This window comes from Melanostigma gelatinosum (assembly GCF_949748355.1).
Source record: "Melanostigma gelatinosum genome assembly, chromosome: 5".
In the NCBI taxonomy this organism is placed as follows: Eukaryota; Metazoa; Chordata; class Actinopteri; order Perciformes; family Zoarcidae; genus Melanostigma; species Melanostigma gelatinosum.
Window position 1 is genome coordinate 10,656,391 of NC_136638.1, and position 19,506 is coordinate 10,675,896.

Below are 19,506 nucleotides of genomic sequence, written 5' to 3' on the forward strand. Positions count from 1 at the left end.
TTAAGTACAAAACAGCCATTTATTGTTATCACTGTATTAAAGCTAAACACACAACACCATTCAGAGCAAATGAGAGGCCTTGTTTTTCTTCTTCTCCCGTCTGTGGTCACTTGAACACTGTAAACATTAAAACAACAATGTGTTTTATTTAACTTCAATTAAATATCCAATTTTTTTACACTGGCACAAAACATACACGACAGAAAGCCATGGAAGCACGCATGCATTGCAAAAAAAAAAAAAAAAAAGTGAAAGTACAATATCTAAGGCAAAAAACAAACAAACAGCAGCAACATGGGCAAAATGATTTAGACATTTTATCAAGTTCCTTTTTGCATTATTGCAGTTACGTGGTTAGTATCGAAGTCGTACAATTACATATAAACATCCAAAGCACTGATCAAAACCAAACAACAGGAGGACATTAACACGTTCTGCATCCCTTTCCAGTTGACGGTTTATGAAAAAAGGTACTAAGACAATTTATTGACGTGGGGGGGGACTGTGGACATTGTCCTGAAGCAGAGATCCGTGATTTCAGCCATACACTGGGGATGTACAGGGCTGATCCTAGATCAGTGTGTTGGTCCAGGGCCCTTTGAAGCCGACCGAGGCTGAAGGTGAAGTGGGATCTACTCGTCGGGCTTCCTCTTGGGCTTCTTCGGGTTGCGGGAGCGGCTCTTGGCCTTGCACAGCGGGCAGATGGGAGCATTACGGTGGATCTGCTGGTGGCAGGACAGGCAAGCCTGGAGAGAGAGGGAGAGGGGGGGGGGGAGAGTTTAGAGCCATCGCTTCTCGTCATGTCTCTCCTGCCGTGCTGTAGAGATGAGCATCTTTGCCAGGTGATGTTTGGGCGTGTCTGTCTTAGCTTGTTCTTTTCTTTATTTAACTTAAGGGTGGTGTCTGTTTATTCTATCCATGGCACAACTAGGAGCTGATTGCATCTGGGACAAACCCACAGGGCTGTTTCTTAACAGAGAAAGGAACTACAAAGTGCAGCCTTATTAACTGTGATTTATTGACTGAGCAGCTGCATTGTTTTCAGCTCAGACCACTCAACAGCCATTCACACTTGAAGGAGATGCCTTTTTCTTTCGCGGTTGTAGCTGCTGGTCGGTCAGTGGGAGGACATACCTTCATAGGTGGGGGTTGCTGTCTGAAGGTGGCCGTCTGACGCGCATCTTGCTTCCTGGAAACCTGGAGCTGCTGCGCTGCTGCTGCAGCGGCAGCGAGGGATTCTGGAATGGCGGGCTCATGCGGCTCCTTCTGCCACTCGGCTTTCTGCTTCTCAAAGTAGCTGTTTCGAAGCAGAAGAAGAAGAATGCTTACTTTAGAGCGTGTGAATCATATCACAGTTGAGACTATCCCATGTACTCTGTGTATAAAGACATGAGGGAGTGGCAAAACCAGATATAAAAGGAGGCTAAAATTGAAGAAACAGTATAGTCAACCTCACACATCCTCTTTGTGCGAACGACTCGGAGCAAAAGTACTTTGTGAGGGTGCTTGTCTGCTTGCATGCGAGCGTGTTCGTGAGTGCGGAGGGCTGGGAAAGAAATGTGGCCTTGGACGTTGTGCCTCACTGGCCCATTTTCAAAATAAAAAAAGTGATATCCCATTTCGTTAGGCTCTCTGGTTTCTCTGAAAATAGGTCTGCGATAGAGAAGAGCGTTAACAGAACACATGTAATCTTGTCAGCATGATCCACCAAAGCCCCAACAAACATTAACAATCACTGTTAGTTAATTCTCTCTCTCTCTCTCTCTCTCTCTCTCTCTCTCTCTCTCTCTCTCTCTCTAGAAGGGCACCGCAAAGGTCAGAACTTTATAAGCACACCACCGAAGAAGGAGAAGAGAGACTCCGACCACACAAACTCCTTCTCCGAGCGCTCACAGCCGAACACGGCCAAACTGAAGCCGCCGGGCCGGCCAAACCTTCTCACAACGTAGGCGTTTCATTTGTAAAAGTCTATTTCACTTTACAGTACAATGAAATATCCCCGCTGACCAAAAGCAGAAATAACAACATGTTGAAACTCCCAGTAGTACCCGTGAGTAAGGGGCCTAATGAACCTCGTCAATACAGGCAAATCATAACGGGGGCATCCTGACGCTTGAATGGATTTATTGCTCAGCGGTTTCTGAACACACTGAAACCGAACCACTGAATGTAGAGGTGGACGTGAATTTCTGAATAGGCTGACAGATGTAAAGAGAGCCTGAAATGAATCAGACGTCCTCCACACATCACTGACTGTGAGCTGCAGAGACTCCGACATGGCGTGAGTTAAAGCAGTGTTTGGCCCTTTTGATCTGATTGTCTTAATCTCATTCCTCTGTATTTGTGTGCATGCATGCACAGCCGGAAATATTTCTATAATTTCACTAGAAACTGTTGTATTCATGTTGCAATAAAGTTCTTAATAAAATGAGAAAATACTCACACTCAATACTAATATTTTTAAGTATATAATTCACACGGGAGTATACAAAAATGGGCTTTACCAAATGGTTAATTTTTTGTACAGACAATGTATTTATTGAATTACTAGAAAAAAAAGTTGTGATATGTATGTCGTTCTAAAGAATTCACTTGAACTTGCAAATAGATGCATCTCCGTCCCTCAGCACCCAACAGAACCGTCTGTGATGCCTCTATGGGACCGTGGTGTACTACAAGGCTCCATTCTGGGACCAATGTTCTTTGTGTAACACAATATACTCGAATGTGATAAAGACAGTATTTAAAATGTAGTTCGTGAATTATGTGATTTGACTGTTCATCTGTGAAATAATCAGCTGTAAATCCACTATGTTAACAGGGAAATGTTATGAGACCTAACACAGTTGTAAATGCGCTGTAAACACTATTATTCAAAATAATTCCACTGTACCTTGCATGCATTTTAGTGTACGTGTGTGTTTGTTTGTGTGTGAATACTGACTCCAGGGAGAGCTTCTCCTCTTCTTCGTTCAGGTTGGGGAGTCTGTGGAGGCCTAAAGTCATCCTGAGGGCATCAACGTGCTCCTTCAGAGGTTTGTACTCATCGTGCAGGCGCCGAGTAGTTTCTAGCAGCTTATTCAGGTCATTCTCCGACTGCTTGATGGTGCTCTCCATCTGAGGAGGACAGGCGTGGGTATTTCAGAGAGACACAAGTAATATGCTCTGTACAAGCTATTCGTGGTCGTACCTGGTCATGACATGTTTCATACTGAAAATAACACAGGAACAGAAAGTGCATTCACTATATCTTTACCATGCGGTCGCTCTAGCATTGCTATTCTCAGGGCTGTTGCCAACGCGTGCATCTCTGAATGTAGGACTCGCTCACCACATTGATGTCTGCGTGGATGAGCCGCAGCTCCTCCACGTGTGCCATTTTCTCCTGCAGAAGCAGCTCCATCTCTTGCTTGTACTCCTTCAGGTGCTTCTCCTCAGACTCCAGAGCGTCAAACTCGGTCTTGAGACGAGACTTGATCTTCTGCATCTGGACCGTCTTGTTCCTGCAGACAGTGGCACAGACAACAGAGACCAGCTGTTAGGCCCTTTCCCTCACAGACAAACTGATTTTTTTTATTCCCCTCACGAAAACAGCAAGATCTAAAACACCTGACATTATTTTTTTTTCCCCCATCTGCCATGCAGTGCTTTGAATTTGTATACAATTATGAATCACTTCAAACGTTATTTATGCATTGATATTAAGCAGAATTCCCTCAGCCATAAAATAATGAATTAAGCACGTGGATTACTGTTACTTGTTATGCACATCTGCTACGCAGTTACTTAAAAGACATCGGGGCAGACAAACACCATTCTGTGTTTATAGAGATAATGACAGACCGATAAGACTGCTAGCTAAGCTGCTAGCTTAGCCACAGAAATAGTTAGCACGGCACATCTGGCATTTTGTTGATACACATCTGGAATGTTGACACATGTATGGGCCAAATATGCACTTTAGCTCCAGCTTCTTTGTGTCCATGTTCCGTCTTCAGCCTGTGGTGATTGTTTCACCAACACCCGGTCGGAGACGAGCTACAGCTAGAATAGCAAAAGTCCATTCAAGACAGGGGTTGGCAGCAGACTGGCTAATAGTAGCTAGCTCAGTAACAAAAGCCAAGTCAAGGCGGCTCACCGTTGATACACCGTCGCATTGATAAACGGCTCACCGTTTATCAATGCGAGTCAAACCTCTGACAACGGCTGGTTTTATTCCACCGTCTCACCGTATTTCTAGGATGTTTTCCAACTTGCACATTATTTCTTGTTCGTCCGACATGGTTCCGCAGTCAATTGTCTGTCGTCCAGCTCTGTTTACCCGTAAGGCCACGGTGGTCTCCTTGTTGATAAAAACACAATGGACGGTGTGAGCGCGCAGACGAGCACGCGCCCGCAAACGTGAAACAAGTGGCTACGTGTGATGACGAGTGGGCACCGCACGAGCTCTCTGCCTAAAGTGAAGTACTAAGTAAGTTATGCTTCCCTCAATCAACCGTCTCATACACGAAAGCGACTCCACGCGAGCGTGAACTGTAACATTGAATTGACAAGTTACATTTACAGCAGATTTCTGAACAGTTGGACAAAATGATACATTTTAAATACATTTATATGGTAGAACTATTTAAAAGTACAGCCCTGGTAGCAGTTAGCAACAGGCCGACAAGCCGCAACACACTAACCCTAAAAATCACTGTACGCCATAACTTGCTCTTAAAACATTAACTCGACCGATTATTCGATGAGGAGACTGCTGAAGCCTTCACTGCCACTGGAACACCAGGTGCTACTGAGTTAGGCCTACTCCTAATTTGTGTACCTCTGTAAATGGGTTTGGGAGACGAAGATCGGTGTCCTGGTTGTACATAAATGATACTCAGTCAAAACCCAATCAATTTAAGAGGAAAAGTCTTCAAAGTAGATGAAGGCTGCCTCTCTAAAAACATGTGGGCCCCAGGCTGCCATTGGATTAACTCGGAGAGAAGCAGCCTACTTGGGAGCAATACAATGGTCCATTCTCATTCCGTAATAATCCTTGTAGGTATTGCAAGCAGTTTCATATGACTCCGCAGAGAAAAGGCTACTACAAGCACCTCCCTGAAGAAGGGTTTTGGCTACAGATTTAAAAAGTACAAATGTCAACGGTAAGTAGCTATACCCTTCATTTTATATGAACTTCATTTTCACCGTGTTTCGTATGTGCAGTGGTTGTATTGCAACCGTAGTGGTTTGACTGGAGTTTGTGAACCTGCTGCTGCGGTATTTAAAGGCTTCCAGGAGGCATGGTCGCGTAGCTCTTAACCTTAAGAGAGAATTCTTAGTGGAAACCGTGTGACGACATCATGCCCAGCTGCCAAATGTTTCTAATTGGTAGTGTTTGTTGTTCCTGGAATTATTGTGTTTCGTCACATTATCTAGATCAGGGATTCCCAAAGTGGGGTGCGCGCACCCCTGGGGGTGCGCGAGCTGCCTCTAGGGGGTGCGCGAGAGGAAAAGTGTAATGGCGGTCTGATGGTGTAATAATATTAAATATTTAAAAAAACTAATTTTAATTTAAAAACTGTCAGGTGGGACATCTGAAGCTATCAGTCGAGAGAGAGAGAGAGAGAGAGAGAGAGAGAGAGAGAGAGAGAGAGAGAGAGAGAGAGAGAGAGAGAGAGAGAGAGAGAGAGAGAGAGAGAGAGAGAGAGAGAGAGAGAGAGAGAGAGAGAGAGAGAAATCGGAGGCAAGGGGAACGGAGAGGTGCGTTGGGGAGAGACCGGGAGAAGAAATCGAGCCAGAGTCAGAGGAAGATGAGACGGAGGAGACCGAAAAGGAGGAAGGGATAGCACAGACAAATCGGGAGCACATCGGCCCATTGAGTCAAGGTGAAAAAAGAGGAAACGAGGGTGAGCATCAGACTGGAAAAAAAAGAGGAAATATGATGAAAAGTATGTGTGTCTGGGCTTCACTTGGATTGGCAACGCAGATTCCCCAAAGCCACAGTGCGTGGTGTGCAGTGAGGTTCTGGCTAACAGTCTGAAGCTCTTATTTACGTCGCCACCTGAACACCAAGCATGCCAGTGCAAGTCAAAAGCCCCTTACATTCTTTATATCCAAATTGGAGGAGTTACAAAACAGCCAAAAACAACTGGAGTCTCATTCATGTGTTGGTCTATAAATGACGCACTACGGGCTTCATATCTGGTTACAGAATAGCGAGAAAGGGGCTACCGCACACAATCGCCGAAGACGTGAGCTTGCCAGCTGCCAGAGAGATGGTGGAATGTATGATTGGGGGAAAGAAGCAAACAAGTTGGACATGATCCCGGTGTCCAACAACACTGTGTCGCGCCGCATCGATGCTTTGTCCGAAGACATCCTGGCTACATTAGTCGCTCATTAATTGTAAATGAAATGTGATAATCTGCCTCTGAGCCTGTGCGTGTGTGCTCGCATCCGTATTGCTCTTTAAAAGTGACGCCTTGTGTCACTGAAAGTTATTGAAACTTTGTTGCAGTGTTTCAGGGCGTTTTCACACCTTCAGTTAGTTTGCTTTGTTGCAGTTGCTCCTTTGTTCGGTTTGTGTTCACACTGCAACATTTAACAGCGGACTAAATCTTGTAAACAAATGCCACGCGCGAGCAAACTGTTCACTCATTGGTCCGATTCTTATGCGGCTATGAAGGCTTAAAAGGCTCTGTTGCTTCTTTTTTTATTTTTTATTAAGGGGGGGGGGGGGGGGGTGCGCGAACCCGGTCGGGATGTAGAAGGGGGTGCGCGGCCTAAAAAGTTTGGGAACCGCTGATCTAGATAAACCAAAGCTGAGAAATTCTCCTCCTGTTTTCATGAATATTCATTGAAGCCAATCAGTCTCCAGAGGATTGTACAACAGTTGTACATTATTGTTGTTACTATTATTGTTATCGTTATTAAGGGCACTAATGAAAGCCTCAGCACAGTTTATGAGTAATGAAGCCATCCACTTCTCTATTCTGCTTCTTTTCCCCCCCTATTGTACAAGTCAGTCTGAACAACTGCAGATGTGTATGTGGTTTTATACTAACGCGCAAGATTGACCCTATTTGGGTGTCATTATTTTTGACCCAACTGTTAATACTCCTGCATCATGGAATGAACCCCATGTTCTCAGTTAAGTCTAAAACATACTGTGGGCTTCATTTTGTGATTGTAGTCCCCACCAACCTCTTGCGATTGGATGCTCCTGGTTGAACAGAATGTAAGGAACACTCTTTTTTTTGTAATTTTTCTGTCAAACAACCAAGAAATGTAGCATTGTTTCTAAAGAACAAACTAAATGATCACAGAATTGGTAGTGGTGATCCTTGATGCTTCTCCAGTGACACAGATGAAAGAGCAGCAGGGGCCGTTGTCCTCCTGTGGCTTTAGTGTGACTGTTTTTCCTCTGGCAGATAAATGTCAGAGTTACAACCATGGACGCTGAGCTGGTGTTCGCCATCCTGCCCAGCACGACTGGCAAACAGCTTTTCGACCAGGTACACTGGTGCATTACAATCAAACAGGTGCTTAGACAGGCAGGTGTGTGATTGTGCTACTTATTGGTATACGTTTAGATGGTGAAGACGATCGGCCTGAGGGAGACCTGGTTGTTTGGCCTCCAGTATCAGGACAGCAAAGGCTTCTCCACCTGGCTCAAGCTCAACAAGAGGGTGAGGAGAATGTCTGCGTTTGAACGTCACATCCCTTGATGGCATAGCTCGACTCCCCCGACATCTGGATTCAAAATGAAGATGTAATCATGCTCATGGTTATGCTACCGTTACCCCATTGAGGCTAATTAGTACGTATTTCTTCATTCCGGCATCCCTCTGGTGTGGGATGCCGAACCCCCAGGTGACGGCTCAAGATGTGAAGAGAGACAACCCTTTGTTGATTAAGTTCAGGGCCAAGTTTTACCCCGAGGATGTCACGGATGAACTGATCCAGGAAGCAACGCAGCGCCTCTTCTTTCTGCAGGTTGGAGACGAGCACAAGCACATTGCTTTTATGAGGAAAATTTGCGACCCTGAAAGATGGGATGGAAAAGATGGGACTGTCCTAATCACTGTAATTCATTTTATGATTAAAATTGTATTTGTGTGGATAGAGAATGATCAAGACCCACTTATTTACTCTTGATGTATGCTAAAAGGAGCGCAAGATTCATCGTAAAAGACAATAGGAATCAGTTGAAAGCGCATTAAGAATCTGGTAAAAGTGGATATCACAATGTAATGAAGGCTGTCTCATGCAAGTGCACCCAGCAGATGCATGCGACAAATAAGGAATCTCGATCAAAACAAAACACTAAACCTTTAACGACCTACAAGAATCATCTGTGATGACTCATGTAGATCCCATTAACCCCGGGGGTCTTCCATTAAGGGAGTATATGCCCACAAAAGAGGGTCCAGCTGCACTGAATTAACACCAGAACACATAGAGTCTCTCCCTCTGTAAGTCGCATCAACATTAACACCATTGTGTACTGCATCATAAACCAATAGGGATTTGTGTGTTGAAGCAGATCTTTCAGTCTTTTTCTGTGTTTCAGGTAAAAGAATGCATCCTAAATGATGACATCTACTGTCCACCCGAGACTGCGGTGCTCTTGGCCTCGTATGCGGTTCAGGTCAAACAAGGAGACTACAGGAAAGACTATCACGTATCGGGATACCTCGCAAGAGAGAAGCTGCTGCCACAGAGGCACTGAGTCCTATGGTTATGAGTGTTAAGCAAAGTTCAACTTTATTCTAGTTTCAGCCATCTGAATTCTAACCGCTGTGTCCTCTTTGCTGATAAAACCAGGGTTTTGGAGCAGCACAAGCTGAATATAAATCAGTGGGAGGAAAGAATCCAGGTGTGGCATCAAGAGCACAAGGGACTGCTGAGGTACTGCAATCTTATTTCATCAAAAGCCAATTCATGCATTGTTTTGTTTTTTGTAAGCAGGTGTTCTGTAGCTCATTAAAATTACTCCACACCACAGAGAAGACTCCATGGTGGAGTACCTCAAGATAGCCCAGGATCTGGAGATGTACGGGGTCAACTACTTCAACATCAAGAACAAGAAAGGATCAGAGCTGTGGTTGGGAGTGGACGCACTGGGGCTGAACATCTACGACAAGAAGGACAAGTAGGCGGCAGTTTCAAAATGCCTCTGACAAGTTGTGAATCAATATATGCTACTTCATTCATGGTCCCCAGAGGATAACTACTACCCACTTTGTTGATCCCCTGACCTTCCATCTAGCATCACAATGAGGCTGACTTTTTCCTCTCTTTTTGTCTTTCTTTTGTAAATATTGCAACGAATTATTGAATGGATTTCGACAAAATGCGATACAGATATGCATGGTCCCCAGATGTTGAACCCTAATGACTTTGGTGATCCCTTAAAGATTCCCTACAGACTGAAAAGCACATCTATGTTTTGCATGCCAACATACCAAACTAAGATTGTGAACATGCATAGATTCAGCTAATGTGCATCGTCACTGTGAGCATGTTAGCATGTTGAAGTTAGCATTCAGCTCAGAGCACCACTGTGCCAAAAGTACAGCCTCCAAGAACTGACCTTTTTTCTCTCTCAGAGTGTCGTAATTATGTTTTGACTGTGTGTAAAAAAAAACACGACGGGCTCCGTTAACTAATGTGGTAAAACATGCCAATATTTTACAGGATGACCCCAAAGATTGGTTTCCCCTGGAGTGAGATCAGAAACATTTCCTTCAATGACAAGAAGTTTCTCATCAAACCAATCGACAAGAAAGCTCCGGTATGCAAAAAAAACAAACAATATCATTGATGGTGATTCATCTGCAGCAGCTACAAGTTCGTTGAGGCATGTCATTACGTGAAATGCAGCACAGGCCACACTGACGGGAGGTTTAGTTTGCGGGAAACTTGCTATTTTTTCCTGCATACCTAGAGTCAGACTTTGTGCAGGTATGTTGATCTGCGAGCTTATCTTAGCCAAACTCAATTCATGGGTATTTATGGATGGGATTAAATAGCTGCTCCTTTCGCCAGTGCTTAGGGTTTAATAACACATGGTACTCATTATTTTAGCATTCGCAATTTTTATTAAATAGTTTTCCCAACTATCCTACGAGAAATTCTTCAGAGATATGCCTATTCATATTTATTTAGCTGTGACTATGAACAGGAGATGCGAGAGAATGTCATATCCTTGTTACTGGGGAAATTACCAATTTTGCAAATGCATAAATTACAGGTTAATGACAGCTGCTGCTGCTTGATCTAACTCACAAACATGAATTTAGCCTCGCACTTCAATTTGTCTGCATGCGCAGACTTCAGGAAAGCCAATTGTTTGTAAAAATTAACTTAGTTCTCCCAAACAAAACCAAACCCCTTCAGGACACAAACCGATTAACTGTAAAACAGCTCTGATGATGTGTCATAAATCACTGAATGCTGATTTTTGTGTTAAAAAGGACTTTGTTTTCTACGTACCCCGTCTTCGCATCAACAAACGAATCCTGGCATTGTGTATGGGGAACCACGACCTGTACATGCGCAGACGTAAGCCTGACTCCATCGAGGTGCAGCAGATGAAGGCCCAGGCCAGGGAGGAGAAGAACAAGAGGCAGATGGAGAGGTGAGGAAGGAGCACATAAAGAAGGCTGATTTCAAAAAAAATAAAAACCTCTACAGTTTACGATGTGTTCTCTCTGCTTTAAGAAAGAACTGTCGGGGGATCGAGGCTTTTTTTCAGGCGTGTATTTATGCACAATTCTCCTGTCAGGGCTCTGCTCGAGAGTGAGAAGAAAAAGCGAGAAAATGCTGAAAGGGAAACAGAGAAGATTGCTCGTGAGACCACGGAGCTGATGGAGAGATTGAGACAGATTGAAGAGCAGACAAAGAGAGCTCAAGATGGTCTGACAACTTTCTGAATACAAATGTTTCTCAAACTTGAGTTTTATATTTTTCCTGTTTAAGAACATCAAAAGAAGCTTGCAGTGCATTGAAATATTTGTGATTTTAGGATCTCTATGAAGCATATACTACGTGGGCCTATCTGGGTATATGTGTAGGATGATTTTTTATTTCTTTTTTTGCGCACGGGTGCATTTGTGTTTCAGAGCTGGAGGAGCAGACTCGCAGGGCTCTTGAGTTAGAGAAGGAGAGGACAGTTGCTCAGGAGGAGGCTGAGCGGCTGGACAAAGACCGCAGAGCTGCAGTGGAAGCTAAAGCAGCCCTGCTGCACCAGTCTGGAAGCCAGATCAAGAGCCAGGAAAGTCTGGTAAGAGAAACAAAAACACACACCTGCATACTGGGTTCAATTCAACTCCACTTGAATAGATTAAATTATGAAGTGGATTCCTTCCAAAACCTTAAAAGAGAAAAAAAAAAAAACTGCTGTAAAGGGATTATTCCAATTGACTTTATTTCCATGATCAAGAACTCATTGTGGTATATTTACAGATATTGATTGAGTCCACCTTTAAGATAGAAACTAAGGTTCACAAATTCAGCTTGATAGTATACTTCAAATCATTCCCATTTCTAGCTGACTGAAAAGCAAGGCCATTTACCGCATAACACCTAAGTGCAGGCACAGACACGCACACACATGTTCTCTCTAACACACACCGACACACAGGCAGAGCACAATGACCTCAGATCAGGAGCACTCTTAACTCTCTTCCCATTTGTGTGCGTGTGTATAGGCCACTGAGCTGGCAGAGCTTACCTCTAAGATCTCCCAGCTGGAAGACGCCAAGAAGAAAAAGGACGAGGAGGCGAATAGATGGCAGGAAAGGGTGAGAATTAATGAAAGAACCACGAGAGAGCGAGAGATAAAGGATGAATCAAACATGAGCAAAAAGGGATGTCTGACACGTCTTAGCTTTAGGCCCGGTCGAAGCAGACGCAAGGCCACAGAGTAGTTTATCAGTAGACTTTCAAATTGGGATTGTATGAACTTTATGGGTGTCACTTCATTGTCACAAGTAGCAAGCCTCAGCCCTGTGATGCCAGCGTTGGTTAAAACAAACCATTAAATGTATATACAAATTTCACAAAAAGATTTACCAAAAGTATATGCAAATATTCGTACACTAAGAAGAAGTGCTATACTGAACTAGCAGTCGCCACATTATTTGAATGACCGACGGAGACTGATGCACGCAATGCTAAGAAACCTTAAGTCACAGAGGACCTCGTATTTGGGAAATCGGTCTCAATTTAATACCGATTCTTCTATATGATCTATATTAGCAAATGGGACCACCATTGAGAAGACTATTTCCATATAGTTATTAGGGGTGTAACAATACACGTATTCGTATTGAACCGGTCGGTACGAGGCTCACGGTTCGGTACGCATGACGAACCGAACAATACGTTTGAATAAACAAAAATTAAAAAAATAATCTTTTTTTTTTTCTAAACCTTTATTTAAGCAGGTAGTCCCATTGAGATTAAAAATCTCTTTTGCAAGATGTAAGCAACAATACAAGATGTAAGTAACAATACTACAGAACATTAAGGAGCCGTTTTTGTTTTTTATGCTTATGTGTTGCTAAGAAGACACCCCAGAAGATGAGTCACTCAGGTATAGTTCCATCATTGTTCAAAGTCAGAGAATAACTTCATGATGTTAGTTGTAATGAATAAATATATTTTAAAATAAAGTACATTTCTCTGGCATTTATAGTTTTCTATTGTACCGAACCGTGGCTCCACTGTATCGTACCGAACCCAACCGTGAGTTTTGTGAACCGTTACACCCCTAATAGTTATTCTTAATACCGATCGCTAAACTACAAACCATCCTCTGGCAAATCTACTCTAGATTGGAAAGGTAAGAATATCAGGGTAAGTCAATCAAAAGGCAGAGCAGGGCGGGTCCACCATAAGTCTGATTCTCCGCAACATCAGAACCAACAATTCAAGGCTTCCTGTGTTTACATTTCCAAAGGCAAGGTTTGACAGGGAGTTGTCAGCCAATTAAAAGGGATTACGTTGTAATTTGTAGGTATGGAGGACACTGGGGCAGTATCAGCAAAGAAAAAAGGATTGACCGAAGAACAAAAAAAAAATCTAAAAAAGGGGCGGTGTTAGAGCACGCGCAAAAAAGGGGATTCAACCTGGAGGAAAGCTAGTAGGCTCCTTGCACTTGAATATCCATCCACAGCAACAGCGATTCGTGTGCGTTGACAGGCGACGGTGGTAGAAGCTGATTTGGAGCGAACCAAAGAGGAGCTGAAGACTAAACTCATGGGTGTCAACATCCAGGACTCGGTCCAGCCTCATATGCACGAGCACGACGAGACGGATGAGAGCAGTGCCGAGGCGAGCGCCGAGCTGACACCTCCAGGCATGGTCCGAGATCGCAGTGAGGAGGAAAGAGTAACGGAGGCCCAGAAGAACCAGCAGCTGCAGAAAAACCTCAAGGTAAAGTTAAGTGAACGCTAGCAAAGTCCCTACTTTTTTTCTCTTCTCTCATTCACCATCGGGTCAGAGGTCATGGTTTAGATAGAGATTAGCAGTCCCTGGGCTGTCCTGGAGCTTTTCAGAGTGTGTAGACATTTCGTAAAGGCATTCATGTTCCCCAGAGGATGAGCCCCACTGGCTTTGGTGAGCACCTGGCTTTTTTGTATATATATTTTTTTCTCTAGTGCCACCAGGAGGTTGGCATATTTGATTTTGAGTCAAATATATCTTGACAAATATTAGATAGATGCTTTAATCCTCATCTGGCCACATCAGCTCAAAATTCAAATTCTTTCGTATACAAATAAATCCAGACAAACATACATAAAATTGTAAAATGTAAAATTCCCCTGTCCTCGGGCGCACATTGTGTTTCATCCTATTTTCTAAATATCAGCATGCTAACCGGCTAAATTAACCTGATAAATATTAACTGCTAAACATCAGACTGCGTTGAGCATTTAGCTCAAAGCACGGCTGTGCCTTAGTACAGCTTCAGAGCCGCTAGCTGAAGACTCTCGGCCTTGTTTACAGAGAAAGTCTGGATCACGGACTTCAACTCTTCAGAACAGTTTTTTATAGTCATTTTTAAAGTAACTTTGATGTAGAACTTGTGTGGAGTGACGTGTGCTTTAAGCTTAAAATTGCTGTGTGGTGGATGCCACTTCCTTTTCTCAGGTCTCTGAGTTTGTGGTTCAGAAATCACATTTTTGTTGCTGTTGTGAGATTTTGAAAGTGTTCTCGTACTCTGTGCTGCCTGTGCACACAGTAATTTAGAGGTTTTGACTCTCCTCTAAATATGGCAGCTTAATTGCCACCACAGAATGTGTACCACCCAGAACTAAGTGCACTCTGCAGAATAAAACAGTCATTCTATTGGTTTTATTCAATTCGCAAATCTCATCCAGACCCAGGGCTGTAATAAATGAAATAACATTGGTCTCTAGCTCACAGCCCAAACAAGATATGGTACTGCGTAGAGGACTCAACACAGAACTGGACTTAATAACGCTGCACAATAGCGTGTTTTCAGATGGGGATTGAGTGGAGTACAGGGGCAGGGGCAGGGCTTCTGAATGGTCTCCTAAAGATTTGAAGGGAAAGGGGATCTTATTCACTGTGTGTTTGTGTTCTCTTTCAGTTCCTGAGCATAGAGCTGGCTGGAGCTGTAGACGAGAGCAAAAAGACCCCCAATGACCTGATCCACGCCGAGAATGTGACGGCGGGCCGTGACAAATACAAGACCCTGCGTCAGATTCGTCAGGGCAACACCAAACAACGCATCGATGAATTTGAGTCCATGTGAGAGGGGCTGCTGTAAAGGCCCACTCAGACTGAAGGATATAGATGATGAAATGTTACACATTGAGAGATTTTAGAAGCAGGTGCAGATTATTGCATAGGTAGAAAATTAACCTGACATAAAGGGCTGAATATGACGGCAAATTATACTGTTGCCGCCTTTAATGTCCATGATTTTAATGTAATTTCATCAGGAAACAAAGTCACAACTTTAAAAAAAATACATTACAATTACATAAACAAAAAAAAAGCATTCACGGTCCACTTGAACCATCATCTATGCTGTCATTTATGAAAAGGGTTGCTGTTGTCCTTCGTATTACAATTCCAATCATGCCAACTGATGAAAATGTTAGACGCTGATTAATGAGAGAGATGACATTTAAGATACCTCCATCGAAATGTTTTTTCTCATAGCATAAATAACAAAATACACTGAAACACCATGGGATGTGCTTGTTTGTCCATGTGAAGGAGGACGCGTCCCCTTAACTGGGCTCGATAAGGCAAACCGTTCAAAAGGTGCCGTCAGATAGAATTAATTATCAACCTCAATGTCCATCCAATACAAATACACAGGAAATGAAAACATTACATTGCCACTGAGGTAGCTTGCATAACCCCCACCCCCAGCTCCCATCACTTCCCGTTACTACTTAACAGAAGGCAATATGCCTAAATCAATAGAAAATGGATTTCTCTCAAAAGTCAGTTAATGTGTGGGACAATATGTATTTTATCCAACAACAATTACTACCATGTTTTGTGGATTCAGCCACCGGATACAAACAAGCCTATTTAGCCGAACAAAAGTATTGTTTAAATCCCAAATTAACTAGAATTGTCATATTCTGAGCAGATGTGGCAGCTTTCAGCGAGTGTGTTGCCGAGAGCCGTGGCCTGTCACGTTTTTAGATCCAGCTGGTTGCTCTCGCGAGACTTGTCAACACGCCAGAGTACAAAATCAAGTTACAGAGTTCAACTCGTTACTCGAAAGTTCTTCGTTGGCGCTACAGGCGATGAAACGGGTTACTTTGTGTGTAAAGAAAAAAACAAAGAGAGAGAGAGAAAGAAAGCAAAAGTTATCCGGTCCTTCATTCAGCAGAGTCGGACGGGACGTCCCTACGTCGTCGACAGCTCGGATTTTCCGAAGCATATGACGGGAGTCTCTCAGAGTGGAGTGTTGTTGTATTTGTTCACCGCGCGACCAGCGCATTGCTTTGAAACGGTCGCGAGCCGGGGATGGCTTTTCGCCTTTTGAGCATGTCCGACTTGGAGGAGAGCTCTTTGATAATGAATCACTGGGATCGGCTGAACACCGCGGACACCTGTGCGTGCGCGACCACGGCAGAGCTCAGCAAAGCCGTGTCAGTGTCATTGGGTTTGGATTCGGTGTATTCTCCGCTCAACAGCATGCACCCGTGCTCCGGCGGCGCCTTTGCAGACTTCGACCCGGCCGCGGAGAACGGTTCCCGGAGGAGGGCGCCGGAGTTAGGAGCCCGAATTGTGGACCCGGAGGGCAGCCGGCTCCTGCTGAGCGGCGCCGACCCGAGGGACGACGAGGACTTTGGAGAAGTGTGCCACGGCGTTACGAAGGTGAGCTGCATAGATCTGCTCCGGTCGGGCGACGCGGGCAGCGCGCAAAGCGAGGCGCGCGTCTCGGCGATATCCAGATATGTCTGCAAGGAATCCAACTTGTTCATGAGCCCGACGGCGGAGCTGCCCGGACCTTCTCAAGTGGACAGACCATACTCCGTGTACTCCTCCGGTCCAAACCTATACAGGGACACGCCGGGTGTGTGGCGCGCGTACAGCAGCCGATCCGAGCCGGAGAGAGGCGGATCTGGCGGACATGATGTCTTGTGCAAATACTGTAATTGCGTGCAAGCCTCTCTCGGATCCGGACAGGAATGTCACTGTATCTGGTTCAACAAGGGTGAGCAGGGTGGCAGAGGTGCCGTGCGAGCGGCGATGAGCCAAGGGTACGGCCAAGTGGAAAGTTACCAGAGTGCGATTCCCCAAGAGCAGCTCACTTCGTCCGCCATCAAGACCGAACCTTCAGTTTGGATGGATTGCTCGGATCGCAGTTTCAGGTAAAAAAAACAAAAAAAAACCGTAAAATAAAGGAAAAACAGATTTTAATGATTTGTTCTGACTTGGTTTACATTGGCATCAAGTCAGGAGGGCAGCCCTGAGAAAAGCTACATTCTTTCCGTCCACTTAATATAGTCTTTCATACAAATGCAAAGTCTGGCCTTGTTGGATTTGGTCCATTTTTTATTTATTTCTTTAAAGTGTTTATTAAATCCATAATATTACTTTAACGCTGCCCTGTCCTTCTCTTCTTCTCCTAATATCTTGATATTACCCTAAAGGGATTATTGCACTTCTTACAAGGCAAATAAAGCAAATGCAGTAAACATTTGTTTTGGACCATTTTCGACGTGGAAGCCGAGTCCAGCTGCGCCTCGGCATTCAATTGCAGCAGCCGCATGTCCTTGGCCATGTTTGTGTTTCAGCATCAAAGTTCACCCCATCCCTATAACTTCCCACTAATACCACGTAACATATCACTATAAACAAGAGATACAGCACCTGCTCTGTGCTTCGGATGGAGGACAATGTCCTGTTTCCACTTCTCTGATTCCTTCCTAAAAATCTGGAACGGCCAACTTCATTTGTTGTTGTGTCGTCAGTCCTGGAACAGAGAAATCTCCGACTGTAATGGGAATTAGAACCCCAAATGGCATAACACCCTCTGAGGAAATAGTGACTTCAAAGCTTGTTACTATGCCCGTCTCCCTTATTGTTGCCGTCTGAGATGAAAATCTATAACTGTGTAGTAGCTGTGCCCGCTTTGGAAGCCCTTAAAAATAGCCCAATTCATTTAAATGTCTGTGTGTGTGTGTGTGTGTGTGCGCACGTGTCCAGGCATGACAATCTGTTTCCAGGTGTGTACCTGTCAGACAGGAGAGTGTGCCAGGTGTGCAGCGATGATGCCTCCGGCTGTCACTATGGAGCAGTCACCTGTGGGAGCTGCAAAGTATTCTTCAAGAGGGCCGCCGCAGGTGGGTGTGACGCACGCAAACACACACAAAATGACTCAACTGCTGATTTAATTTCTTACGCCCACTCACAGCAGGGCACAGTGACCTGACATGAGGTTGACTTGCTTGTTATCAGTAAACACCCACATATCTTTGCCTTGAGCGGACGGAAGCCGAGACAATGTTGAGCTTGCTGCCCTAAACCCACACCCACTCTGGGCTTTTTCCTGTACCACCAGGTAAGCAGAACCACCTGTGTGCCAGCCGGAATGACTGCACCATCGACAAGCTGAGGAGGAAAAACTGCGCCTCGTGCCGCTTGAAGAGATGCTTCATGTCGGGAATGAGCCTTAAAGGTTAGGGAATAACGAGAAGATCAGAGCGAGAGAGGAAAGTATGCGTGGTGTGTGTTTGGAAAAATGGGGTCAGGGCGGTTAGAAAACGTACACTCATTGGATCAGAACATACTAATCAAATGTTCTAGCTTAACTGCGGTGGAACAAATCCATTTCTCCAAAGGTTTCGTGGCCAGTGGCCTCGTGGTTATGATAAGGAACAGCTCCAGTGGCTGACAGTCATTTAAGTATTAGCCCTGTTTATACCATTTCGTTCCAGTTCTTTTACAGATATTTTTCCCAGCTATCTGTTGTGGAATAAATCAGACAAAACAACTAGGAAATGGAAGCTTGTTATCTCCTTTTTTTTTTTTGCCCTCATGTGTTCTGCTCGTCTGTATCGTCTGTTGCGGGTTCTAGGTCGCAGGCTGAAGGGAACTGGGCAGGCGAGGATCGGAGAGGAGGAGCTAGGGCCCGGTGAAAGGGCCGGCAGGAGAGACCTAATGTTGGAGCCAGGATGTGCAGCTGTCAGGGCTCAAAGTGAGGATCGTTGTGCCATGAGCTCCAGTGTCACGCCAACTCAATGCCGAACATAGTCTATAAAATATGTCGCAAAAATTTGTTTTTAAACAATTTGTGTGTGTGTGTCTGGAGCAGCATCCCAGGCCCTGGCTCTAGGCATCCCCCCGACCCCGCGCTCATGCTTCTCCCTGCTCAGCGTCCTGCAGGCCATCGAGCCGGCCGTGGTCAACGCGGGACACGACCACGCGCAGCCAGACAGCCCCGTGTCCTTGCTCACCAGCCTCAATGAGCTCGGGGAGAGACAGCTGGTGACCGTGGTGCGTTGGGCCAAGGCGATACCAGGTAAACTCAAGTCCGGGCCAAGGTGCGTGGCTGCATGCGGCCGATTTCCGCCGAGGCTGCGCGTGATGAATTGTTTTGGTTTCGGCGTAATACCAGACATACCACATGCTTTGTGTGAGGCCAAGTGGAAAAAAACAAGACACTACAAGGTCAGCCGTGTCCTGTTGAGCTAGAGATTGGACAGTCGCTCATTCGCTGTGGCTCAGATCAATCGTCCTTTAAATCGTAAGGTTGGCGGTTTGATCCCCGGCTCCTCCTGTCCGCACATCCACACGCTGAACTCCACGGTGCTGCCCTGGTGCTTCACATCAGCCCACTGTTCCTAAATTCTTCGCATTGGTTAAACACAGTGGTCAGGTTGCATGTACGTAAACAAGGGAAATTAAGTACACAGTAATTACACAGACGAGGTCAACAGGCACCGCGAAAAAGTCTAGTGTCTGATGCAACATCTGCTGTCATTGTGCAAGGGCCTCTACCTCTTGCTCTAG

At 44.8% G+C, this 19,506-nt stretch overlaps 3 protein-coding genes across 4 annotated transcripts in view; 2 read left to right on the plus strand and 1 right to left on the minus strand.

Moving 5' to 3' along the window:
- zc4h2 (zinc finger, C4H2 domain containing) lies at window positions 1-4,360 on the minus strand. Its single transcript, XM_079269306.1, has 5 exons — window positions 4,230-4,360; window positions 3,332-3,503; window positions 2,945-3,117; window positions 1,135-1,297; window positions 1-746 (listed from the first exon to the last, which is right to left on the minus strand). The coding sequence occupies exons 1-5, from the start codon at window positions 4,280-4,282 to the stop codon at window positions 633-635; spliced, it is 675 nt and encodes a 224-aa protein (XP_079125432.1). The 5' UTR covers window positions 4,283-4,360; the 3' UTR covers window positions 1-632.
- A 3,049-nt stretch (window positions 4,361-7,409) lies between these two features.
- Window positions 7,410-14,773, plus strand: LOC306778015 (moesin-like; the record flags this gene model as incomplete). Its single annotated transcript, XM_079269345.1, has 13 exons — window positions 7,410-7,499; window positions 7,578-7,673; window positions 7,858-7,980; window positions 8,558-8,709; window positions 8,812-8,895; window positions 8,993-9,139; window positions 9,685-9,781; window positions 10,464-10,627; window positions 10,775-10,905; window positions 11,112-11,272; window positions 11,700-11,792; window positions 13,195-13,428; window positions 14,609-14,773. The coding sequence occupies exons 1-13, from the start codon at window positions 7,437-7,439 to the stop codon at window positions 14,771-14,773; spliced, it is 1,710 nt and encodes a 569-aa protein (XP_079125471.1). The 5' UTR covers window positions 7,410-7,436.
- A 781-nt stretch (window positions 14,774-15,554) lies between these two features.
- LOC306777780 (progesterone receptor-like) overlaps window positions 15,555-19,506 on the plus strand; it is a 12,271-nt gene continuing 8,319 nt past the window's right edge. For both annotated transcript variants that reach the window (XM_079269058.1, XM_079269057.1), the window contains exons 1-5: window positions 15,555-16,862; window positions 17,701-17,837; window positions 18,056-18,172; window positions 18,572-18,691; window positions 18,809-19,015. In XM_079269058.1, the coding sequence (XP_079125184.1) occupies window positions 16,012-16,862; window positions 17,701-17,837; window positions 18,056-18,172; window positions 18,572-18,691; window positions 18,809-19,015 (1,432 nt within the window). In that variant the 5' untranslated portion in view covers window positions 15,555-16,011. The remainder of the gene's footprint in view (window positions 16,863-17,700; window positions 17,838-18,055; window positions 18,173-18,571; window positions 18,692-18,808; window positions 19,016-19,506) is intronic.